The sequence below is a fragment of the Erigeron canadensis genome, chromosome 6 (assembly GCF_010389155.1).
Source record: "Erigeron canadensis isolate Cc75 chromosome 6, C_canadensis_v1, whole genome shotgun sequence".
Lineage (NCBI taxonomy): Eukaryota > Viridiplantae > Streptophyta > Magnoliopsida > Asterales > Asteraceae > Erigeron > Erigeron canadensis.
The window spans coordinates 29,648,389-29,675,378 of record NC_057766.1 but is presented as its reverse complement, the minus strand read 5'-3'; the positions used below and the strand labels follow the sequence as shown (position 1 = coordinate 29,675,378).

Sequence of the window (26,990 nt, the reverse complement as noted above, 5' to 3'; positions counted from 1 at the left end):
TACTCGTATTGTTATCCTTTTTTTTTTTTGTTAATGAGTGTGAATATCAAATAGTTTATATGTTTTTCATCCTTACAAGTTACAACGGCTTTGAAGAGTTGTTAAGTTAAATGCTAAGTTATTGCACAATTGTGTATCAAAGTGGTTTCAAAGAAAGATCTTTTTGAGTAGACAAATTTAAAACATCCATGAAAAAAATATATATAAAAAAAGGACAAAATGTAATAATTCATACAAGAAATTTAAAAGTTCATGACAAAATACAAATTTCTAAGAAAAACATCGGCCCTTTTTGCTTCTTTTCATATTTCCACGAATTATGCTTGCAAAAAATGAGGCGTAAAATTGTAAAACAAGGAAAATGATTAATCCTTATAACTAGATAATCTTATTATTTTTTGGAAAGGATTCCTCAAGTTCCCTAACATGACTAGTCATGTAAAAGAAATCTCGACACTTAGATTAAAATCAGTGGTTAAGATCAATTTATAATCTTAACCCTTAATTTTAATCCAATGTTAGAAATGTTTTTAACTTAACCCCTTCAAGTTAAAAACAAAACATTGTGATCATTTTAATGAAAATTTCACATCAAACCCACCGTCATATATAGATGGTGTAGTTGTATTTGTATACTTCTACATCAAGGGGACAAACAAAATTTAAAAAACTCTTTCTACACCTATAAACGCACAATCTTTCCATCACCATTTCAAAAGTCAAACCTCAGCCTCTAATTAACCAACCCCTGCCCTCTCTCTTTTACTCTCAATTCTCATCACGTACGAAATTCATACCATGTTTCGAGCCATGAGCACTAGGAGAGGTAACAGGGCATACGACAAACTAATAAACGAATCATCGACTAATGAGCCAAAGATGTTGCGATCCATGACGTTGCCAACAAACTTCTTTGATGAATTCCCGGTGAAATTTGTCGTGGAACCGAAAGTTCCAAGTAAAGTAAACAAGTTTGTAGAAAAGGAAGCAAAAAAGGCGAGCAAGGTACATCCGTTTTTTAGCTTGTTTGAAAGGAAAAACCGGAAAAAGAAAGCAACTGCTAAACCCGAATTCTCAAGGTATATGCAGTATCTTAAGGAAGCGGGTAGTTGGAATGATAATTCAGCTAAGCCTGTGATTTACTGACTTTTTAATTATTTTGATTAAACAGCTAGTAATTAAATTCATGCTTAACTTTATAGAATTCTACATATGATTATTGTTCTGTTCCAAAGGATACTTGTATGTACATCTTAATTTTGTACACTACGTAATAAAGAATAGTAATCTAGCTAGCATCTTTTTTTCTGATATGATAAAAGGCAACAATATAAAGATACTGTTTGATATAGATAATGAATTGAAAATGTTAAATTACAATTTGCAATTACTAATCCGTTTTGTTATGTAGTTTGTTTTGTCTTGTCTTAATTGAAAAGGCTCAATTAGGTGTGAGTTTTTCATTTTTTTGTTTCTTTTTTTACAATTGAGTGTTATTATAAGACTTTTTTGCACCTAATTGTGTTGGCTTAATCTTGATTTCGGGTCAAAAGTATGGGTCACTTTTATTTCGTTTTATAAGTACGAGTCTAGTATTGTGAGTCAAGTGTCTAGTTAATTTAGTAGTGTCTAGTTTGGTCATTTTGCAAGATATTATGATGGTTTTATTTACTAGTAGTTGGTCTATTTTTTTAAAAAAAAGAATAGGATAGAGATCCTCTCAAATCATCCCAACTTAAAGAGTTAAGTTTGAGATATTTTGATCGTTGGATTAAAATCAAAAGTCAAGATTTTAAAATAATTATTAATTTTAAACTAAAGGTCAAAAAACCTCTTAATTGTACTTATGAAGTTAAAATAACTTGAGAAAATCACATCTAAAAGAACGCAGGTATGTTGTGAATTAAGAGAACATGGGCGTACTTTGTCGGGCAGTTGTAGGACTTTGTCGGGCAGTTGTAGGCTATACCCATTATCCTATGAATGAATGTTATGCAATTTCCTATGGTCACAATTCTATATACATAAACATGAAACCAGAAAGTACATAAAGGGCTGATTCCTTACAAATTGATCTATACATTGATACCTGAAAGCAAATTAATTTTTTACATTGGATAAATGGATGACTATATATCTTATCAAATTGATTTTACAATTAAAGCCCTATGTTTCTCGTTCTATGTTTCTCGATCGTTAAATAATAAGAGTTGTGCCGTTCAAAAATAAAATAGAAAGAGTTGTCATGGAATACTAGTGGGCCTAGAAGCCCAAAGCACTTAAACCCACAGCCAAGTAACATATGTACAAGTAACGTAAAACACAAGACCAAAAAACACATATAAGGCTGATTACCAACAAATTAATCTATATATTTAAACCAGAAAAGCAAATTATTTTTTTATCATCGACTAAATGTGTGACTGTTTATATCTCATCAAATTGGTTTTACAATTACACTCCTATGTTTGTCGATCGTTAAATAAAAAGAGTTGTGCCGTTCAACAATAAAAATAAAAAAGAGTTGTCATTGAATTCTAGTGGGTCTAGAAGCCCAAAGCACTTGGGCCTTTATTTCTTGCTGCATGGACGCATCACACCCCCATATTTTCATTTCATTGGTTTTGACTAAACGGATTATACATCCACTCATTCGGCCCCGCCATACCCAAAGCGGACAAAGCCCCTTTTCCTTTTTCTTTCGATCGACCAAAAGTCAAAACTCAACCACCATTTCTCTTGGATGATATATTTTCTCATAAATAAAAACGTATGCATTACACAGTTTAGTTTTATGACTTTATCTATACTCCTTATTAAAAAAAAATAGACCCCCTGTTGAAAGTTACAGGGGAAAATGTCAGAATTGCCCTCCATTAAAGCAATACCTCATAAATACGATACAACCTCACTTTAAATGAAACAAAAACATCATTAGTCCCTCAACCTTTAAAATAACTATACTAACCATTATATTAATTAGATTTACATAATAACTCACACTACTCGTCGTCACCACCGTCAGTCACCACCGTCGCCCGTCACCATCGCATTGTGGTCACGCCGCCGCATTTGCACAGGTACCATGCTATAGTATAATTAAGTGAACAAGTGATACATTGAAAACCCCAAAAATATGGATATCATGTAAAATTATATTACTTGCATGCTCGCATCAACGACCCCGAAATCCTGAATATGAGCTATGATATGATTAGTTATAAGTTTCATATTTTCGGATTATTTAACAATTTGATATTGAAAAATGAAAATAATACCATCCAATAATGCCTAAATAAAATAATTACATTTAAGATCAAGCATGTAATATTTGTTTTATTACTCATGGTAGCTTATAAAAAGAAAAAGGCATGACAGATTTCTTAATGAATCTAGAAACAAACTCAAATATTCAAATACCATTTGATTCAACAGATCATTATTATTAGATCACTCATTTGATGTTCACATAATGAAGCAGTAAATGTACTAGTTAAAGACATGATAAAGAATATGTTACCTTACTCAGAGGCGGAATCAATATTCCTATTCACTCGTAGCAAAAAAGTTTCACTAGTCTCATATCCGTGTAAAAATTAACTATAACGACTAAATTTTTATTATTTTTAAGCGATATCTATTTTCTTTTTTTTTTTTGATATTTTTAACGTTTTAGAAGGTTTATTGCTATAAAATCTTTCATAGTTTAGAGTTATCCACATTGATTAGTATCTCAAATTTATTTGCCAATAACACGATCAAAAAAACTAACGTATTTCAAAAAAAAAGTACACTGTTGAATGAACTCATAGACCGGGCTACTCCTCTTTTAAAGGTAGTTCCGTCAATGGGTATTGGTCATATCACTCCTTAAATGAAATTACATACGTCACACATAACAAGAGCTGTTTGTCATGGAATTCAGTAGAATGAAATATTAATTTTCTTACTTGTTATATTTGGTTAACATATGCATTTTTAAATTTCATTTCACCAAATTCACATAAATACTAGAATCCAAACGATCCATAAAAGTAAATAATACTCTTAAAAATACAAGAAAATATGAAATAAGCTTACTTTTAAGACTTACTTTAAGAAAAGAAAATAATTCATAGTTTAAACATTATATATTTAAAATACAAACGATGATATTTTATGTACATCCATTGGATGAGAAAAATTAAATTAAGGACTCCTTATTTTAGGGACCATTAGGGACACTTCTCAAATATTCATTTTTCATCATCTCCGTCTACCACGACCACCATCACCACCACCACACCATCATGTCCGACCACCACCATGATCCTCCGGCGACGGCGACCACCGCCACCACGACTTACAAATGAGTAAGTAGAACTTACATTGTACTTACACATGTGTACGTAAGTTATACAACCACCATCATCTTCGACCACTACCATGATTCTCCGACGACGGCAACCACTGCCACCACAACTTACACATGTGTAAGTTACATGTCCCTAATGGTCCCTAAAATAAAGAGTGTCTAATATAACCCAACCATCCATCGGATATATATAAGAATACTGTGAAAGTTGAATACATAACATCGAGGATGATATTTTATGTACACCCATTGGAAAAGGAGAAGTTAAAATGCGTGCAACATTTGTTTTCTTAGGCGTTTTTATTTAATAATCCTTTTTTCTTTAGTTTAATCTTGTAGTAAGTACAAAACATCTATCACTGAAATTGATAAACATTGAGGGAATAATTTACTTTATAGTTAAATAAAACTTAATATAATTTGTTTTATAACCATACACTTGTAAAAGCTAGCCCACCATCGAAGACCATACAGAAAATGCCATGCGGGGTTAGTAATGTGTCTTAATCTATTACTTTGATGCCTATAAATCTATTATTCGTCCACTGGCTTTTAGTCACTATCCCTTCACACTCTTTATAGTCTTATACATTTTAGGAGCCATGTTTAGAGCTATGAGCACCAAGAAAAACCGCGGGGGATACTCGCCGTTGGTTAATGGCAAAGTCCCCGTGGACGATATAACGTTAGGAGACCCTAAGATGAACCGATGCAATACGTTGCCTTCGAACGTGTTTGGTGAATCGGTTGTCCCATTTGGTTTTGCACCAAGTACTCCGGTTAGAGTAATACACGCGGTAGAAAAGGAAGTGAAGAAAGCAAGCAAGATGCATCCGATATTTGCTATATTCGAGAGAAGAAGTCGTAAGAAGAAGGCAACGGCTAAGCCCGAATTTGCAAGGTATATGCAATACCTTAAGGAAGGAGGTAGTTGGAATGCTAATTCATCTAGGCCGGTTATCTATTGATTATTTTAAGGCGGGCTTGTTTAATTGATCGAGTTAATTAATTAGTAGTTGCCTTGTAAATTATATGTTGTATGATATGCAAAGAGGCGTAGCTAGTAAAGGGATCACTTGAGAATGCTTGATCCCTATGAACTAGTACAACTTTTTTATAAAACTTTTATTTCAGGGCGTTGATTTCTCGAATTGTCATTTCCCAATCAAGCAACCTGTCTCCTTGATGTCAAATTGTAACTCCAATACTAATATGCATACAATGATGTAGGTTTAATTGTTCAAGTAATCAAATGGTGTTGTAAAATGATGATATTTTTCAGTTTTGTTTAGTTTTTTTTTTTTTCTATATATATAAAAAAATGTTAACGTGATATCATTTGGATACCATACAAAGTGGCCAGTAATTATTTAACAATAATAACATTTGGACATACGTAAGGAACATAATAAAGCATATCATCCTCTCGACAAACTGATAAGAAAAATCAAATATAAAATGAGCCCCAGTTGGCTACTTGGCTGTCCCAACTCACACATGGAATCAAGAAAACTAAACGTGGGAAAGAAAATAAGTGTGGTGGCAGGTATGACGTATGTACATTTACTAATACTAACATAGTATCTGTATAATGCGGCGATGGTATTAGTAATACGATGGTAACAGGTGACGGCAGTGATTGATGATGGTGACGATATTAGTGTAAACTATTAATGTAAATGTAATTACAAATTAATATAATGGTTAATATAGTTATTCTAAAAATTGAGGTACTGATGATGTATTTATTTCATTTATGATGAGGGTGTATTGTATGTACGATGTGTTGTTTTAATGGAGGGTAGATATCCCCCCCTATAAATTTAACAGTTGTCTATTCTTTTAATAAGGAGCATAAATATGATATTTCTTTTATAACCAGAAAATGATTGATCATCCTAAACATTAGCTTAAAAATCATTTTAAAACTTTGTGAATGTGACAAGTGGATTCCACTTAATATCTTTCTTAATCATCCCCTTGAATTTTCACATGTCACCATCCAATAAATTATAAGGATTTTTAGGTTAATAAATTAGGATGATTAATCATTCCCCTTTATAACCTATAATGTATCATACGTACTATTAAAAAAATGAAATGATTAATCCTCCTAACTAAATAGACTAAAAATCCTCCTAATCATGAGATGATGACATGTGAAAAAATCAGGGGGCAAGATTAGGAAAGATAACTAATTAAATAACATATGTCACCTTCTTATAATTTTAGGAGGATTTTTAGACAGTGTCGTCTTTGAGCATTTATAGACCGAGTCCGAGCAAAAAAAAAAAGCTCCTAAGCTAAGTGTAACAAACTATATTAAATAAAATAACAATCATAAATTAATTTGTGAGACGATTAATAATTTAATAATTAAATATGAATTTTAAAATTAACAATCTAAGATTACGCTTAAATAAGTAAAATCTAAAACATAAATAAATTTCAATATGTTCAAAATAATATAAAAAATCTTAGAAAAACGATAAGCAACAAACTGACATGCTAGTTTAATCTTAAATGATATATGAGAAAAATGAATATGTAATTGTCATGTACCTAAATTTAGGTATAAAACATCTCACATATTAACTTTTTTAATATTTTTTGTAGAATAAATAAATGATTAGCTTATATGTTTTTATGAATTAAGATGTGAGAGTTTTATACCTAAACTTAGGTACATGACAACTATATATTCTCATTCTTTTTAATATATACATGTATTGTTTACAATAAATGAGAAAAATGACTACTTACGTCGTCAATAATAAAAACGGTAGACAATAAAGTGAAAATGTCACGGCGATTTGACTGCCCAGTTCTGAAATAAAGTACTGAATAACCTTTTTTCTATCTACAAAAGTATGTAAATAGCTTTTGTATGCAGGTTAATTATATGCTTTAATTTTAGATTATTGTTAGAATTTATAATGGATTTAGTTAATTACATATACGAATACATAACATTTTTTATACAGTATATAACTTTTAAAAAAAATCGGACCCCTTAAAAATCGGGTCTCGCCGCTCGACCACTTCGGCCACCATCTAAGCCGGCCTTGTTTTTAGGCTATTATTTAGAAAGATTTATCATTTTCTTTTAAAAAAAATCAATCAATGATCTAAAATATCGAACCACGTTAACATAAGACGAAGAATCGATCCACGTTAACTCCCATTTGGAGGGTCTGTGTGGTTTTCTTATAAATATATGCTTAAATGTTAAATGCATTAGGATTCGGTTAAAACAAGTGATTATTATAATATGAAAGGACCGTCGTATATTTAACAACTAGCTAGGAGAAAAACTCCTAATATTCCGGCCAAAGATATGACAACATATTAAAAAAAAATAACTCCCTCTAAGATTTAAACGTGGATCTCACAAAATCCACACTTTCACAAATGGACTTGTTTATAATTGGGCTATTAACCCAATTACTCAGATTTTATAAAAAAGTTCAATGGAATATAAAACCCCTTATGTTAAAACAATTTAATATTACCCGGCATTGTAATCAAAATTTTAAAACTAAAAAAATGTAAAACAATGTATGTAAATTTTGTTATCAATATATCATAACTTGATATGAATATAGTGAATCGACTAACATAATGATACGTAAAATAAGAGTACATGTTACGTTAACAAAGTATAAAAAGACATTTCATAATATTTCATAGAAAAATTTAAAATTTATTTGTTTCAAATAAAAGATTAAGAATTTTAAATAAGCATTAAGTGAGTTTTTTTTTTTTTTTGTCAAATATGACATCATAAATGAAAGAAAAACCTTTTAAAAAATGTGTGATCTTGACACATCATAATCTTTCTAAAAATACTTTTAAAAAACAATCTTTTTTATTATATAATATTATTATATAATATATAAAGATATTTGAAAATTCCATAACAAAAGTAAAAAAGTTAACAATTTGGTCAATTAATTTATGATCAGTCAATGCCGAGTAAAACTCAAAATTAGAAGTAAAAAATATAAACCGAAAAAGAAAATTGTATACAATTTATAAAAAATGTGACATCTGTAAAATGTTATTATCTTTAAGGTTTTGCAAAAGAATGTATTGTAAACAATTATGTTTTATCATATGATGATTATAATTAGTATAAACTAGTATTTCTACCTGGGCTTTGCCCCGGGAGAAAAACATAACTCTGGTGATAAAAGTTACAAAAACATTAAGTCGAAAAACAAAATTTGCGTGACAAAAGTTAAGAAAATAAAAGTTGTGGTTCAAAGTAAAGAAAATAAAACTTTGGTAATAAAACTTAGAAATCAAAAGTTATATCGTAAAAGAAAATAAAAGAAAACTTTTAGAGCAAAGTTTAAAAACAAAGTTATATGAAAAAAGTACAAAAGTTAATAAACTTTATACCTAAAAACAAAGTTTGTATATTGAAAGTTTAAAAAGCAAGAGCTATGTGACGAAAGGTAAGAGGGGAAATGTAAATAAAAGAAAATAATTTGGTGGAAAGTTTAAAAAGTAAAAGTTATGTAGTAAAAAAAAGAAAATAAGGGTCGTTAAGTCCGTCACCCTAACAGTCGTTAAGTCTGTTACCTAACCGTCATTAAATTTGTTAATTATGTTGGATGCTTTAAAGTCTTGTACCTTATGCTAAAAGGGAGTACTTTTAGCTACAGTAAAAGAAAGAAAATATCGTTAAGTACGTCATCTAACAGTCGTTAAGTCTGTCACCTGACGGCCGTTAAGTTAGTTAATTTTATTGGATGCTTTAAAGGGTTATACCTTATGCTAAAGGGGAGTACTTTTAGCTACAATAACTTCCCCTCACAAAGCAAAGTTGCTTTTTAGTATTATATATAATTACAACTATCAGCTTTGAAATGGGTCACAATCACACATTCACACCATTGGCAAACGCACTTCGGTGATTTCGGCCTGGTTGTAACTCGCGAGGCCCAAAATCCATATTCTGAATCCGTGTTTTCTCAAAGTTGACATTCCATTCCTTTTCATAAAAGAAATCTTTATAGCACGTAATAAAAAAGGTAAATTGATAGGAAAATTTCAGAATCATGTATTTTTTTTTTATATCTACATAACCCCATCAAAGATGATATTAAGGTGATTCAGCCACAAGTTAATTATGTCTTTGACAAGATTTGAGCCTGAATTTTCTCCAATTTCATAATACGTATGTTAATTGTTTTTCAAATTTTTTATACGTAGTTTGCTTCTTCTCCACAAGGCACGTAATTTTAAGGATAAGCGTAGGTAGGTAACTTACTTTAGGAAACTCCGTTTTGATCCGCCCCAACTGGGAGTTTGTTATTCATAATCCGTTACGAGTTAGAGCCAACATGAATAAAGTGCAGTGCAATATTATATTATGTATCTATCATACTTCTTTTAACTAAATCTCTTTTTAATTGTCAATGATGATCAGTCGAGCTGTCAGTCGCATTTTCGATTTTATTCAAGATCTTGAGTTCGATCCTCAGGGATGACAAGTCTTGCGTTTTTTCCCCTCGAATACTTGTAACGACCCATTATCAATATCTCATTGTCTAAAGTACGTACAAAACTTATTCATTATATGGTGAGGTTTCTTTAAATGTTGTATCTCAAAACTGAATGTTAAAGATAAAATAATCTTTTTTTAATGCTACAAAGAGATGTCATGTTACTATGTTCGTATATAATTCTTATATTTGACATTTATTTATGAAACTGATGTGTATCATCATGTTTATGTTTCATTAATTTTTTCTTTGACATTAATGTGTAAAGATTGAGTCTTGTTCCCTCGATGCTTCTAAACATCCTTTTGACAGAATGTCAAAAATGTCAAAATGTTAATTTGAATAGGTATTGGAGATTTTTGATATTATCATTTTATATATGGCATCGATCAAAGTATATAAGACCAGCTGGACCACACTGTTATAAACTCTAGTTTTGAACAATATGCAGTCAACATCAGAAAAGATACCAAGCCCGAATCTGAATCTTATCGCCATCGTGCCGCCGGCGAAGCCACTTATTTATTTGTGTTGCTACAATATATTTCTGTATATATAATTGATTCGGCAATCAAATGAGAACCAACTTAAAATGAGAACAAATGAAAACACTTAAAAACTACATTTTGATGTATTAAAAGTCCATGAAACTGACATAGTGCATAACTAATTATCATAATTTAAGTGTTTAACAACACATGGATCCGTTAAAATCGAAAAAAATCACGTTTTTTGTTTGATGCATCATTTTGATAATATGCATCTAAGATGGATGCACAAAACAAAAAACGTGATTTTTTCGATTTTGAAGTATCAATGTGTTGTTAAACACTTAAATAATGATAATTAGTTATGCACTATGTTAGTTTTATAGACTTTTAATGCATCAAAATGATGTTTTTAAGTGCTCTCACCGTTCTTATTTTAAAAGTGTTCTTACCGGAATGTTTATATTATAAATTTATTTATAGGTCTATCAAAATTCCAAAAAAGTAAATAAGTCCTCATAAGGTAATTACTTGTGTCCATATATCGAATGCAATAAACATAATTTTCATTCTTATCAATGAGATTTTAATCTTGTCCATTTTAGTTTATCTATTCTTCGAAGTCACAGATTATTGGATCATCGTTTATTATAGCTTTTAAGAAACATTGACTTTAGCCGACACCCTAATATATTATTAGCCAGCACATCGCAGCATTAGAGATGTTGATTGCAATGAAAATTTGCAAGTCAATAACACTGTTAGCGACGTACATCAGCATTGTTACATAAATTAGATACAGTCTTATTTAAAACATATGCATATGACACAAATTGAGATAATGAATACTCCTTCGCTAACTATATCATAGTTAGCACACCGAACCAAATGACTGTTATAGAAAATTAATAATGTAACACCAATATTGTCTTTCCCGATATACAGGGAGATGAAATGTATGACTTTTCAATAAAGAGTAAATAAAACACATTACGAAAATAATAGGTGCTGTTATTTTTAGTGGTTGTAGGAGATAGGTGAGTAGGCTAGGATTAGGCTAGTTAGGCGGTTTTTATTACTGGGTTTCTTAGGTTGTCTAGCATCCGTGGGCCCTTTGGGCCCATTATGTTCTTAGTATTTCCTAGTTATATGTATGTATGGATCTTTTCAAAATACATGTTTAGACTTTTATGATGTTTATATGTTATATGATTACTATCGTATATGTATTGGTCAAACTTGTGAGATAGTAGGCTAGGCGCATGGTTGCTATTCTTCCTTACTCCTAACGTAGTTGGGGTTACTCAGCAGACAGTTAAATGCTCTTATGTTATTCTTTCGGTCGACAGGTATGAAAAGTAAACTTTTTACTTTTTTTCTTTTACTTTTTATGGTCGGAGGTCCTTATGGAAGCAACCTTTCTACCTTTGGGTAGAGATAAGATTGTCCACAGCTCACCTCCCCCATACCCCGCCCAGGGATTGAGTCTTGTTGTTGTAATAGGTGGTGTTATTTTTGTTGCTAGTTATGTTAATATCTAATTTTCTTTCCGAACAATCAATTGAGATACGACATCAAAGAGACCCTTTTGTATACAGATGAAACTATGCACGTACCCTAAGTAATGAGGTGTTAACCATGAGTCGTTAAAATATTTAGAGAAAAAAATCTCATCCCTAATGATGGAAAGTCGTATTTTTTCAAAAGACTATTGTCCTACATAGTATTAACAACAAAGTAGACACGTAATTTAATTAGAGTGAGTTGCAACTTTGTTAATAAAAAGTTGTGATAAATGGCTTATAAATATCAAAATGAATATTGCCATAGACATTAGATCGGACCGAAAATTGTATTTTCCATTATAGCTCACTGGTTGAACATCAACTTTACATGCTAGAGGTCTCGAGTTCGAGACTTGGGAAAGACATTTTAAGGAACTTCATAAATAGTCCTCTAGTGAAGCATGTTTGAGTCCTGCAGGGAGGGCAAAGTTTTATCCCAATTAAATGTCTTGCCTTCGGGCGGTTTAGTTGGCGGGTTTCTCCTCTTACTAGGTATTGAGGGTGTTAGAGCTCCCTAGCACGGACCCGGTTAAAACAACGTAAGTTAGATTTCCTGTTGCGAACAAGTGACCTTTAAAAGAAAAAGATCAGACCGAAAACTGAACCAATGTCATAATATATACTACATACTAGTGCTCAAGCCCGTCCATTGGATGGGTAGTCTCAAGCTATATAAATCTTATAATAATTGTGAAACAAAAAGTGTTTGACCAATATCATAACTTAATGAATACAAAAGCTAAAGAAGAAATATATGAAAGTTAACTCCATATAAATATTGATTTCAGTTTACCTTTTTTTCCCCCAACTTTAGGTAAATAAAAAGAGAAACAAAAAGTGTATGACCATTATCACAATTTAATCAATACGAAAATTAAAGAAGAAACATATGAAAATTAACTCCACATAAATATTGATTCCAGTTTACCCCTTCATTTTCAACTTTAGTAAAATATAGAGAGAAACAAAAAGTGTAGAGTATATAATTTGAAAAATACGTATCAGTTCATCAACAAAGACCATATCAAACGTTTTGATTTTCTTTTTTTTGGCCGTAGGTTTTTCTGGGTTTAAGAAGCCATAATGAACATATAATGACCAACAAACTAAATTAAAAGAGATAATAATAACAATAACATAAAAATTCAATGTTAAATAATAATAATGATGATTAAATATGAACAAATATATAAATAAAAAACCTTTTTAGTTAATAAATATTAAGAAAATAAAGGATTAATAAAAAGAGAGTATTAGGAGAGATTAAGGGTGTTGAGTATACCAACCACTTTAAAAAAAAATACTCGTATTTGTATATAGAGAGAACATACGTGGAGCGTAAGATAGCCAACAACAATAACATGTCACAGGTTTTGAATTTTAATTTTTAAATTTAGATTATGTAATTGGGTGAACAAGAAGAAAGAAAGCTGAAAGAGAGGACTCTTCTCGACTTCTTTTCCAAGCCAAAAATACTTAATGTAAATATATATACATATACAATACAATAAATACGGAATCTCCCCCTCATATCTCTCTTCCTTCCTCAATTCTTCATCAGATGTCTGCCATCACTCCATAAAAGGTACTACTTCTTTCTGATTATTATTATTATTATATATATATGTAGATACATGTGTGTAGCAGTTATATATTTATATCGAATATTTATATTTACTTGTATTAATCTTATGTATCTCAATTTAGGGTTTAATCAAGTTTTTATTATGTATTTAATGCTGAGTTTATGTTAATTACTGTATTTGAAGCTTCAAACTGTGTCGTTTTGTGTCTCAGTTTTACTGCTTGGGGATGTTTTAGGGTTTTAATTTTTTATTATCTACTGATTTAGGCCTAATTACACCTACCTATATATACACGTTTCGAGCTATCGATTTGCTTCTATCGTATGTAACGATTACTCAACCATTCACTATGTATATATGTATGTATGTATCTGATTTTTTTTCATATATATATAACTTGTAAACTGTCTTTGATGACTTGGCAAGTTATAGCAAAAAACGTTAAAAGATGGAATTTATATTAGGAGATGCACGAAGAGGGCGCCGGATACATTGGTAAATCAAAAGATAGCCGTTTTATGGAAAAGTAATAAAACGTGTGTATTTGGACACATATAAGTGTAGTTTGCCGTATAAGCTTTGCTTTTTGTGTATATAGATAAGTTTGTAGGTTATGTGTTTTATATTTGTGATAGGCTCTGCTTATAGTCATGTGGAATTGATGTGTATTTTGATATATTAGTTGACAAGAATGAGCTAAAAAATGTTGAATTTGGACATAATTGTTGACATGAATGAGTTGAAAACCTTTGAAAGTTTAAGCATTATGTGAAACCAGGGTGAAGGTGTGATTGAATTTAGTATCTTGATTATAATAGCTAGCCAGTAGGCAGTAGCCACATATTACTGAATTGAGAGCATTCAGATATACTGGAGTTTGTAATTGTTATTGATTTAAGCTGTTTCATTACTCATTTTAAGCTGCTTGTGTTTAAATTGTAAAGCTTGAAGCTGTGGAGATTGTTTTGATGGTGCAATGCCTTTTACGACGATTGCTTTAGATAGGTTAATAGAACCAAAAGTTTCTAGAACGATGGCAGCAGTGAAAAGTGGAAGTGATTTGAGGCAAGGGAGTCGGATTAATGGCACTGATAAACCGATAGATAGGCATCATTGGACTCAGATTTCACCTGCACTCTATGCTACCCCTGAACCGACACCGCTCCCAGAACTCCCGGATTCCCCGTCATCGTTCACTCCATCACCATATATTGTAAACCACAAGAGACGTGGGCCACGTCTCTCCAAGGCCTTCTCTGAAGATGAGGTAGCTCTTCATGGAGCTGTAGATGATGAAAAGACAAATGTGATTGTGAGAAGTTTAGAGGCAGAAGACATTGAGTCTTTTAAGGTTAATGAAACGGATAATGTTCATGAAGCCATTGAAGACAATCATGCCAAATCCGTGGTTAATGGTGGACATGCAAATGACATCACTGAGAATGCAGCAGCTGGACAGGATAATTTGGAGAGCGAAGTGGATGATTTCTTTGACCCGCAAGACTCATTGAGTGTTAGGAGCAGTGTAGACGGGGAAAGCAGTTTCGGATTGGAGCGCTCTTTCAATCTCAACAACTCGGTTTCTGAATTTTACGACGCATGGGAAGGTGATTTGTTTTATATTTGCTATGTAGAGTATGGACAAGATGGCTATGTTTTCATATTATAATATAGGGCCAATTGCATCAAAAGTTGGAAGCCTTAAACATCTTGGTCTAGATAAGAAAAGACCATCAAAGGTTAATCATTTTAATTGAAGATAATTATATAAGATACAAAAAAGCACTTCATTATTATAACTTTAAATAAAAAGAGTCAACTCCATCAAATTAAAGAGGCAACATTATCAACATTAGTGTCACTGTAGGTGCCATGTAATCATTTCAACCAGTTACCTAGTCAGGTTACCTAAAATCCTGAAACTAATGAAACGTTTTGGTTACTGAGATAGAAGTTGGACCAAAGTTGGTTATTTTTATTGCAGCTATCTCTTGAATTAAAGTAAAAATAACAGGTTTTGTTATTAGTCATTCTTTTATTAATTTTGTAATGAAGAAATAGGAACCATAAGAACTTAATGAAACCATGGTTCATGGTTATGATAGATTGAAATATTAAATTACATTCCTTGATTCAGAATTGTCATCTGAAAGTGGATCCCAGCCTTCTTCACATGTTGAGACTGAATTACGTGAACTACGTTTGAGTTTGTTGGTGGAGATGGAGAGACGGAAGCAAGCAGAAGAATGCATAAATGATATGCGGAGCCAATGGGGGAGGATACGTGAACAGTTATCTCTTGTTGGGCTGAATCTTCCTGTAGGTCTTACTGTTTTGGAAGACCAATCTGGGGATGATCCTGTAGAAGAGTTATCTCGTCAAGTTCATCTTATGCGCTTCGTATCGAATTCTATTGGTAGGGGAGTTGCCAAGGCCGAGCTTGAGACCGAGATGGAAGCCCGGTTAGAGTCTAAAAACTTTGAGATTGCTAGGTTATTGGACAAATTGCGGTATTATGAGCTTGTCAATCACGAAATGTCTCAGAGGAATCAAGAAACTATTGGTAAGTGTTGACAGTATTAGAGTTGTCAATTTTCACCCATTTACTTATTTATACCCATTTATACTTATAAATGAGTGCATTCTGGTTGTACTATATATCTGTTATCTAATGGGTCAAACATGTAGAATAATAGCTAGAAACAGAAGAAAAAGAGGGGGTTGAAAGTTGTCCAAAGTTAATATGTAATATAGAAAACCTTCTAAATCATTTTGTTTAACCAAAGATTGTTATTTTGTTACTGAAATGATATAATTTTTTTAATACTAGAGACACCAATTTTCTATCAAAATCTACAATATTGGACAAACAGCATTCTGGGTTGAGTCAACCCGACCCATCTATAAATATGACCTGTTTCGATCTGTTACAAACCTGCCTACTTACCCATTTTGCCACCCCATTATTTGTATTTTCTGCTATGACATGTGTTCTAATTATTGAATTATGTGTAGAAACGATGCGACAACGTAGGGAAAAACGGAAGAAAAGACAAAGGTGGATCTGGGGTTCAGTTGTTGCAGCAGTTACAATTGGAAGTGGTGTGTTAGCATGGTCCTATGGAAAAGGTTCATCCTTGGCAGACGCTCCTCCGTGTCATACTTCTGAAGACAGTCGTTCAACCCAGTGATGAGAACCTGATGTCATTCGAAGCATATCATTTTCATACACCAAATGGACCGTCAAATTCGACGATAAAGCATCAATGTGAATAGCAAATATAGTTCTAGATTAGAATAAGACTGGTGTATGGAAGTCAAAATAAGTCTTCAATCTGTCAACATTGCACCTAGTATTTTCTGCAAATACAGGTCATTTTGGATTACGTATACACCTGCTGGTTTAGTTCATAGCTTGAACATTAAAGAAATGATTTGATTACAAATGCTAGAGTAGTAGAGTCTCAAGGTATATTCTGCTCGGGATGAATGCATTGTTGGTCTCCCTGGTGACGCTTTTGAGAAATAGGTCTCGGTTTCAATTCCAACTCCCTTAGTGAGGGGTTTGCCAGCTACACATTGCACATGTATTGTCCTTAGGAAAGGGTCGGGTGCGTCTACAGGGAGTTTGGATTCAAATTGTCTGGCTAATCAACATCTTGGGAATGGGTTGAACTTGATAGTTTATTTAGAATGTCTATTTTTTTTTTGGCTGATAGTTATTACTTAAAAGTTTTTATAATATAGTTTCGGTTTCGTTGTTATCAAGTCTAGTCTTACAGCAAACTTTGTGAGGAGATGCTGAATTACATGAGAATGTGGAGCCCCCAACCTTTTAACATCTAATTAATATTACATCGCATTAGTAACAATCACACGAATAACCAAAAATATTCTCACATAATATTTCGCTAAACATGTAATACCCGATATGAAGATTAAAAAAAAAAAACAACAACCACATGAGCTCGTAACAACGTGGCTAAAATGTCTTCATCCAACAATGCGAAACAACGCCGGACAACCAGTGTGGTTGACACTGACCACGCCATTGATCTATTGACTATCCTATCATCTCTCTTGTCTCTCATAAAAACGGTTAATCGAAATTAAAAAAATAATAATAAAAAAAAAAACAAAAAAATATAGACCCAACTGTGTTTAGAGAAGAAAAATAGAAGTCAAAAGTAAATGATAAAAAAAAAAAAAAAAAAAAATACAAAAACAGGAGCAGAAAAATAAGAAGATAAGCAGTAGAGGAGTAAAAACACACATATACATACACCTCACCTGTAAGTAAGTAAAGTAAAAAGTAATGGAGTTTGGCCTTCAAACAATATCTCCCAACAACACTCTCTTTCTCTTATCTCACCACCACCGTACTTCTTCTTTCCCACCTCCCACCAATCTCCGCCGTCAATTCCATTTCCACGCCGTCCCTGTCACTTCAAACCCATTTCCGTCTTCTAACAGCAGAACCCAATTCAAACAACAACAACAAGTTGAAGAAGAAGAAGAAGAGGAAGATGAAGAAGAGTATGGAACGTCGTCGTATTTGTCTTTGAGCTCAAAACCAGATAGAAGCATGGCGTTGTTAGATGATTATGAATTAGAAGAACTTGGTTATGTTCATGACCCTAATCACCGCAGTGGTCTGTCCTTTCTTAATCTTGTGTTTTTTTTTTTAAATTAAATTATGTTATTCCAATTTAGTATTATTATTAGTTATTTATAAAAATAAAATATTGATGGTAAAAATGTGAACTTTGGAAATATTGATTTGCATTTGTAAGATATAGAGATATGATATGTGCTAGTTTATTATCTGTGTGATTCATGGGGTTGAATTTGTAAAACTGGAAACCGAGTGTCAAGCTTGGTTCGGTTTTAATTTGATTCAGTTCGGTTTGAATTTCCGGTTAAAGATGTTAAAATCAGATAGTGCTCATCCCAACTATTCGTGGTAGTGATGCTACATCATATGCTACGATAATGCATTTGGCTTAGCGATATCAAGAGTGTCTCAACTCTCAAGCCTTTAAGGGGTCGAAAGCAAACGTTTGAAATACGGTCCCGTTGTTTTCAGGTTTATTACGCGGATATACTAGAACTAAGGAACACTTTTGCTTCAAAAGTAGAAACATAGACGTTGATTAAAATGGGCTTTTGTATATAATATGCACATAAAAAAGGGATTATGGAATTTTGGGGCCTAAAGCACTAGCTCAGACACACCCCTGAGCGATATCTAGGTAAGGTGACCAATCAACCAGAAAGTTGTGCTTCAAGTCTTATCCCGTGTATCTAGCAAAAATGTATAACGGGCATGTGTAATTACAGGATATGTAGCTGTTGTTGGAAAACCAAATGTTGGAAAAAGTACACTTTCGAATCAAATTATAGGCCAAAAGCTTTCCATTGTAACCGACAAACCTCAAACGACAAGACATCGTATTCTTGGTATATGTTCTACACCGGAATATCAGGTTTGTTTATTTCTTACTATGCTTATGACCATTGATAAATCTTGTGCATCTTTTTTACTAAAGTTTGTAGATATGGTTTTAGATGATACTATACGATACGCCCGGTGTCATCGAGAAGAAAATGCATAAGTTAGATTCGATGATGATGAAGAATGTTCGTAGTGCTGCTATTAATGCAGATTGTGTATTGGTGGTTGTGGATGCTTGCAAGACACCCCAAGATGTAATGCCAATTGCCAACCCCTTAAAATAAACATAAACAAATAAATTGGGTATGTAAACTTACCGTCATTTGTTGAACTTTTATGTTACTTTAGATCAATGAAGTGTTGCAAGAAGGTGTAGGGGAGCTCAAAGATAAGGTTCCTGTGTTGCTGGTTTTGAATAAGAGAGATCTCATCAAACCTGGTGAAATGGCAAAGAAACTTGAGGTAGGAAGTTTATAGACCAATTCTGTTTCCTGGCAACTTAAAATGCCCTTTTTTGCTTCTCACGAAACTTCAATTTTGACAATGAGACTTCTGTCTATGCCAATCATTGAGGTGGCAATGTTGACTCATTTACTTATGAAGAGTCGATTCAGCTTAGGTTGTATCTATAGCTGGTCAAAAGTCGCCCGAAGTTTATATCTAATGCATCATGCATGTAACTTCCTAAGATGCCTCATTCTGAGTATTAGATTAGTTATTGAGATAATATATAGTTATTTTTGTGATCATATTAAAAACAGTAACCACTTACAAAGTTTTTAGTGTTTCAAGTCAACCAAACCCAGGCTGACCCATTTTGACATATACCCATTACCCATTTTGTTTCCGATGCCTATCAACATTTCCATATTGCTCCTCCACTAATCGGAAATATTATTTTTTTCAGTGGTATGAGAAATCTACTGATGTAGATGAAGTCATTCCGGTGAGTGCCAAATATGGTCATGGTGTTGATGATGTGAAGGACTGGATACTATCAAAACTTCCTCTTGGACCAGCATATTATCCTAAGGCATGTTAGTATTAAATTTTTAAATTTGTTCATTTCTTCTTCACCTTAGAGTAAATGGTGTGGAGTGAGTGAGATGCGTCTCTGGTGAGATATGCCTGTGAGATTGAGCTAAGCCATACCATCATTCAAGTGATGGTCATACAGTGAAGCATCATGCGAGGATGGTCACTCTTGTGATGATGGGCTCATATGTATTTGTAATGGGTTTAGAGTGATGAGGGTATGATAAGTAGTTCCTATAATTTCAGGGCAGGCTCAGGGAGGTGTCAGGAACCACATGAGTTTTTTGTTTTGTAATGTAAAATTTCGTAAAAGTTCCATTTTTTTAAAAATGCACTGGGTCCAAAAGAACAATGCACCTGGTAGTACTGGGTCTACCATTGCAAAGTTTGGTGTAAAAACTGTGTGACGATACCATCATTACCATGAATGTGGGTTTGAGTTAGTATGGTGTGATTCTGACGTAGCACCTTGATAAATAAGGGCTAATCTGCTGTTAGTACTTGTTTCATTTCTTAACTTAATTGGTAATGATTGAAAAAATTTACCAATTGCTGGCTTGAGGCTTACTCTTTTTTTTGGAGCAGGACATAACTAGTGAACATCCTGAAAGATTTTTCATTGGTGAAATTGTTAGAGAAAAGATATTTATGCAATTCCGCAATGAAGTTCCATATGCTTGTCAGGTAATTTGCACTCTTCAAACCAAAATTTCTCCAATATGTTAGTCACTTAGTCTGCTCTTTCATGATAAGGTTACATCTGATTGTTTGGCAGGTTAACGTAATAAATTACCAAACAAGACCTAACGCAAAAGACTTCATACAAGTTGAGATAGTCGTTGAAAAAAACACACAGAAAATCATTCTCATTGGGAAGGCATGTGAGCTTTGTTTATTATGGCTCTGAATATAACAGTATAAATCTGCAAAGTTAACTTCTCTTAGGAATTGCAAGTTTGCAATAATTTTGGTCTCTGAAATGTGTCTTGTTTGATTTAACCAGGATGGGAAGGCCTTAAAACTACTTGCAACGGCTTCAAGGCTTGACATTGAAGATTTCTTGCAGAAAAAAGTGTTCTTGGAGGTATTACCTTAGGGAATATATAGATTACAGTATCAAAAGTTTAAATGTATTACCTTAGGGATGAAAAACAAGATTATCAATTGCATATGTTGATGAAAACAGGTTGAAGTGAAGGTGAAAGAGAATTGGAGACAAGATGAAGGGCTTTTGAGGTACTATGGCTATGGAGGCAAAATACAAGCATTATAGTACTAAAGGTCTTACAGTAGTATGAAGATGGTATTTTGAACCAATTAGAGTACAGCAACAGGTACTTATTGCATATAGAGGTGCAAATTGTATCATATTAGAATGCTCCATTGTTGTATCAAACATAGAAAATTTTGATTATCAGGACATAGGAAGTTGTTAGTGTTGGCAAAATTGTCATTATAATTTCGTTCTCGCCTTCTTTTGTGTTGGTTCTCTGGAAATTTGTTAGGATGGGAAATCGCCGAAAAAGATGCAAAATTCACATATTAAAGAATGCGTCTCTGATTAATGCTGTCATGAAGTACTAGATATATGTGATTCTGATGCTGAAAACATTACCCTTTTGTAAAGAGATACAGGGAAATAGAATTTGGGAACTACTTCATTTTTTATTACCAGTAAACATAAGTTTTTAAGAGCAGACTTCAAGGAGGTAGAATGTAAATTGAATTGAACCATCTATAGGTTTAACAAAATTACATTGCCTCTATTAGTGTGTTTTCAAGTGATGATGCTCTTGAGGAACTTCAAACAAAGAATGTGAGCCGATTGAGGAGGGAAATATCTAAAAGGGTGATGGTGAGAAGCAAGTTGTTGCGGACAGTTAGATCTTTACTCGATACTGTTACTTGGTGATAAGCTGTAAAAGATATGGGAAAACTTCTTTTGGTGATGTGTTTTTGTTCCTCGGTAAGGCTGCAACGACTTGAGCTAAGTCCAAATTAACTTGACGGGGCTTGAGCTCTCCTCAGGCTACTTTAGGCTAGGCTCAAGACGGCTGATAGTTTGATGACCCTTCATGTTGCAGGCTTGAGCTTCGTTTGAGAAAGATAAAAGATGGATTGAGCTCAACACTATAAGCATGGCCATATCTCATATAAAAGTTGCCAATAATAAATTCAACCTTAATATTATGGGAAAAATGATCCGTGTAGCTGCAACACCGTGTGACAGTCTCACAAACACCCTCACAATGTGCATATATGAATTTTTTTTAATAATAATAATAAAAAAAAAATACCCTGCAGCATTGTGTTGTTGCAGTGCGTATGCTTTCTCCTAATGTCATTCGCTTCCAGATTAATTAGTTTTTTCTTATACACATGCATAATATGCTTAAAGCTTCTTAAATATGAACCCCATGGAGCTTCATTCCTTATATATGTTGAGCTTGATAATCAAGCTATGGCTTTAGCTCAAACTTGATAAAACATCGTCTATCGTAGTATCAATATGAAACAAGTATGCACTAATATCTTATAATAATAAAACAAATAACCGAATAAGGTGAAAAGGAGAAAGTATGCACTAATATCTTATAATTGTACCAAGTCCAGTGCATGTTGGGAAAATTAACAAATTTTTTTAAGCTTACATTGCGAAAATCATGTAGTTTATGGACACGCTTCTGGAGTCTGGAAACAACCTTGAGTCTGTCACTGCTGCAAATCTTATTTGTGGTTCATAAGTAGCATCTTAGTTATGAATTTTTATCTTTTGAATTATTTTCTAGGACAGATATATCAAAATCAAACAAATGTGCAACAAGCCATATTTTCCTCACTTATCACATAAAACAGATTTTTACATCTAAAATATTAACTCGTCTCCACTTTTTTTTTGGAAAGGCGAATTTCTAAGGGTCTAAACTATGTTGTCTAAACCGGGCCCGCGCTAGAGCACCCCAGAACCACAACACCAACACCACATGGGGGGAAAATCCCTAATTAACCGCCTAAAGGCACATCATTAATTAGGGTAAATCCTGCCCCCTCAACAAGACTCGAACCCGAGACCTGCCTCATAGAGGGACCTCGATGAAACCACTGTGCAAAGACAGTGATCTCAACTTAAAAGATGCAAGTGAAAAGTATTTGAAATAATAAAATCCATTGTTATATACTCTTGCATTTATTAAGACATTATTTTAGCTCGAGTCATATATGATATACCCACAAAGACCAGTTAAAACATTAGTCGCGAAAAGTAACAACTATGAGCACCGACATGTTCTTGAAATAAACGTTAATGTACTCATCAAAAGAACTACCGTCGGTGAAAAGGAATGGACAGCAGTGGTCCCAATGTCGAAGGTCGTTTGACTTAACAAATTTGAAACAGGACTGAAATATAAGTGACAAAATTAATACATTGGTAGAACTTCAGGACTGAAATGCTATTTACACAAATTTAAAGCACTTTATTAGAAACTAAAAATTGTGGTTAGAGTCAGTAGACGTGCTTTAAATATGGTGGGCCAACCCACAACCGACGCGTGCAAGTCATTGCCGGTCCGCAGAATGCGCCAATAACTGTGGACCGCTTTTTGTTTTTCATTTTAGTAGTAGTACAGTAAATCTTAGTGGACCGCTTTTGATCTCGTACGGGTATCTGGCCTTAAACACAACCGACGATCCTGGCAGGCATGGTTTGATATAAGATCTTTGATATATTATGAAGGGGCCGATTAGAAGGGTCCAGAATGGTTTGTATCGACTTATTTTAGTTAAATTTTTGAGTTATTTTCAGATTTTATTATTTTTATTTTATTTTTATCAATTATTAGTCAAGTGGCACATGAACCACAGACTATCAAAGTTAATAGTCCAATGATAAGAAAGTCCATTTATAAAGGTTTGCATTTAGAGATCTTGGATTTCTAGTTCAATTTTTAGAAGACGAGGTTTTTCCTTAATATGTTATTGTGATATTCGATCCGAATCTTAAAAAAATAAGTGCGGAAATACCATTAATAACTTGTTTAAAGGAAAATCGTGTTCGCCTTGATGAATTCATATATCAAACTTAACTCATTTAATTAATCGTGTCAATAAACTGAAGTAAATACAATTCTCAAACAAAAAAAAAGAAGCAGGTTGATCGTATCGTTCTATTCGTAATTTAACTTCTCGATGAGACGAATGAATGTACACAAGTATTATGACATTAGTAGCATAAAAAGCTTTCATAATGCACATTAGAATTAGAATATAATAAAAATTTAAGTGGGTTGACAAGTTTATTGATGGGTTTGTGAGTGACTCAAATTCACAACATTTGTTAAATGTGTTATTTTGTCGTTTTTTTTATTATTTTATATTATTTTCGTGTCATATCACACGTTATATTAAAAAAACTCGGCTAAAAAGACCTAGATTTAAAATGTTGCCTCGACACTACATGACTACAAGGTGGCATAAAAATGTTCCTAGAAAGGTTAATATTCACGTGTGGATAGTATTGAAGGATCGGTTGCCTACTCGATTTAACCTATGGTTCAAGGGAGTCCATAACAATAACTCTATCCTATGTCCTAATTGTAGTAATGGCATTGAAACAATCCATCATCTCATGGCCGAGTGTAACATTGCCAAGAAAGTGTGGAATTCCATTAAAAAATGTATCAATATTCATATTCCTTTTTATTTGGATCTTTACTGATATCCTTGACCATGTGGATTCATTGTCTCTTCAATCTCGTGCCAAAGATATTATCAGGACCATCATTTATACAACATGGTGGGAAATTTGACGGTTTTCTAGAAAACGAGGTACGATTCTTATGGAGTCTATTATTGTTACCTCTTTCTTGTGGCACGGAAACAGAGGAAAGAAGAGTAACTTACGTTGGGACGAGTGGATCCAAAATCCGTTGTTATGGATCTAAAGATTCTTTTTGTTGGAAGCGGATTGTTTGAGAAATTATAAGGGTTCACTATTTTGTAGAATCGAGAGAAAAAAAGACGAGCATTTGAGAAAAGTGAATCTAGATTGTGAATTTATATGTTGTATTGTATCCCTTGTATTATTTAACCACTTAGCGTCTTGCTAATTAGTTGTTATTAATATAATTATTTCTTGCTCTTAAAAAAAAAAAACCTAGATTTAAGATTATGTAGTCGAGACTTAGGTGGTGTTTGTTTATAACTTAATTTAACTTAATCAAAAAATTTTAATCCATTAAGTTGTCAAAAGTGCTTGTTTTCTTGACTTAATAAACAAAAAACAACTGTATTGACTTAATACATACATACGTTATTTATCCATTCAGTCACTTAATCAATTCAGTCACTTAATGGTTAAAAAAACAAATCCTTACCTTGCTTACGCTTTTTGGTTCTTAAGAAAACATGCAATAGCTTTTTAATAAGCTAAATTAAGATAGGTCGAGGATATACATTAATCTACCTTTTAATACTTCAAATAATGTAATTCCTGGCTACCATACATCAATGAACATGTATAATGGTACATGTGATATGTTTATGTGTTGTAGCTTCTATATTTATTGATGGTAGTGATAAATTTGGTGGGGAAAATGATGGAGATATATACTCACATGAAGGTGCTTCTTTTATGTATATCTTGTACGTGCGATGTTATATAAATTACTTGTAACAATGAAAAACACTTATTTTTAAAATAATTTAAAATCCAAAAAACCATATCTTAAGAATATATTGCTTCCTAATTTTGGTTTAGGGGTTTTGATCTTGGAGTTGTCATATGAAAAAGTCTATTTATTTCATAAGAAACAACATAGTCTTGCGAACATTTTTACTAATTCTTCTAGTGCCAATGTGCCATTTTCCATTGATACATCTATAAAGCACAAGCTTTTTTGAACTCTAGGTAAAAACTTAGTGACATCAAAATGATTATCAATTTATCATAAGGAGATTTGAATATATATATATATATATATATATATATATATATATATATATATATATATATAATTTCCCTTGTATCACAAATAACAAATTCACATGGAGTTGCTTTGATTGCATTATAGCCATAAGCCATCCACAAGCTTCTTGGTTTTAAGGACCTTTTGAGATTGTGGCCCCTCTAACAAAACAACCTTCCTTTAATAAAAGTATAAGGAACTTTGGTAAATCTTTATGGCATTCAATTGTTAACCAACTTTTTCAATTGTAATATTTACAATATAAATTTACTACATGCTATTTTTTTCCCCACTTGTGCTCTGTAACAATTAGAATATATTAAACGGAATGCCCCGCGATGGCGATGATGATAACGACAGTGATATGATGGTGACGGCGATGATGGTGGTAACACTGACTAGTGATGCTTGTTATGGCGACAAGTAAACTAAATTATTAGTGTAAAAATAATTGATAGAAAATGAGGTAATATAGTGATTTTAAGAGTTAAATGATAGATGTTGTAAATTAATATATCAAGTTAAAAGTATTTTGAACATTTTATAGTTGGAAAAAGAACTTTGAACATGGATCATAAAATCATTATAAGGTGGTGTAGATTTAAAAATATTAAACTAAAAATTCTTTTAAAACTCTATAAATATAGAATATGAATATTATCAATTCTTTTTCCGAAAACCTTTCATTTCCTCAAACGTCTATCATTTTATTTATAACTATATTAGTTTGATATAAGTTAATGAAATTTAAAATGTTTAACTTATATATTACACGAAAAATAATCTAATTTTCATATAAACCAAAAAATCATAAAAACAACATTATTCTTATATCAACCTAACAAATCAGCCTAATAATCAACCTAAAACATTTATTACATGATAAATATAATTCATTTATTTTCTCTTTCAATCTCTTCCTTTGATTATATCAAATGTCATCATCATATGTTTAAGTTGATCATTAAGTTGTTTTTTTAGGTTATCAATTTCCTTTCTTTACACTTGATAGTTGACAAGGCATGTGA

The 26,990-nt window shown here is 32.5% G+C and overlaps 4 protein-coding genes across 4 annotated transcripts; all 4 read left to right on the top strand.

The window, feature by feature from the left end:
- The first annotated feature begins 810 nt into the window (after nucleotides 1–810).
- On the top strand, nucleotides 811–1,146 carry LOC122604663. The gene has a single exon (XM_043777536.1). The coding sequence runs from the start codon at nucleotides 811–813 to the stop codon at nucleotides 1,144–1,146; it is 336 nt and encodes a 111-aa protein (XP_043633471.1).
- A 3,778-nt stretch (nucleotides 1,147–4,924) lies between these two features.
- LOC122605493 lies at nucleotides 4,925–5,505 on the top strand. Its single transcript, XM_043778447.1, has one exon. It carries the CDS (start codon nucleotides 4,957–4,959, stop codon nucleotides 5,320–5,322), a length of 366 nt encoding a protein of 121 aa, XP_043634382.1. The 5' UTR covers nucleotides 4,925–4,956; the 3' UTR covers nucleotides 5,323–5,505.
- A 7,814-nt stretch (nucleotides 5,506–13,319) lies between these two features.
- Nucleotides 13,320–16,937, top strand: LOC122603453. The gene is made up of 4 exons (XM_043776162.1): nucleotides 13,320–13,505; nucleotides 14,451–15,113; nucleotides 15,644–16,069; nucleotides 16,522–16,937. The coding sequence occupies exons 2-4, from the start codon at nucleotides 14,483–14,485 to the stop codon at nucleotides 16,695–16,697; spliced, it is 1,233 nt and encodes a 410-aa protein (XP_043632097.1). The 5' UTR covers nucleotides 13,320–13,505; nucleotides 14,451–14,482; the 3' UTR covers nucleotides 16,698–16,937.
- Nucleotides 16,938–17,763: 826 nt separating this feature from the next.
- LOC122603565 (GTPase ERA-like, chloroplastic) lies at nucleotides 17,764–21,443 on the top strand. The gene is made up of 9 exons (XM_043776297.1): nucleotides 17,764–18,158; nucleotides 18,847–18,992; nucleotides 19,075–19,215; nucleotides 19,310–19,423; nucleotides 19,869–19,994; nucleotides 20,582–20,680; nucleotides 20,772–20,873; nucleotides 21,000–21,080; nucleotides 21,183–21,443. The coding sequence occupies exons 1-9, from the start codon at nucleotides 17,822–17,824 to the stop codon at nucleotides 21,267–21,269; spliced, it is 1,233 nt and encodes a 410-aa protein (XP_043632232.1). The 5' UTR covers nucleotides 17,764–17,821; the 3' UTR covers nucleotides 21,270–21,443.
- The last annotated feature ends 5,547 nt before the right edge of the window (nucleotides 21,444–26,990 follow it).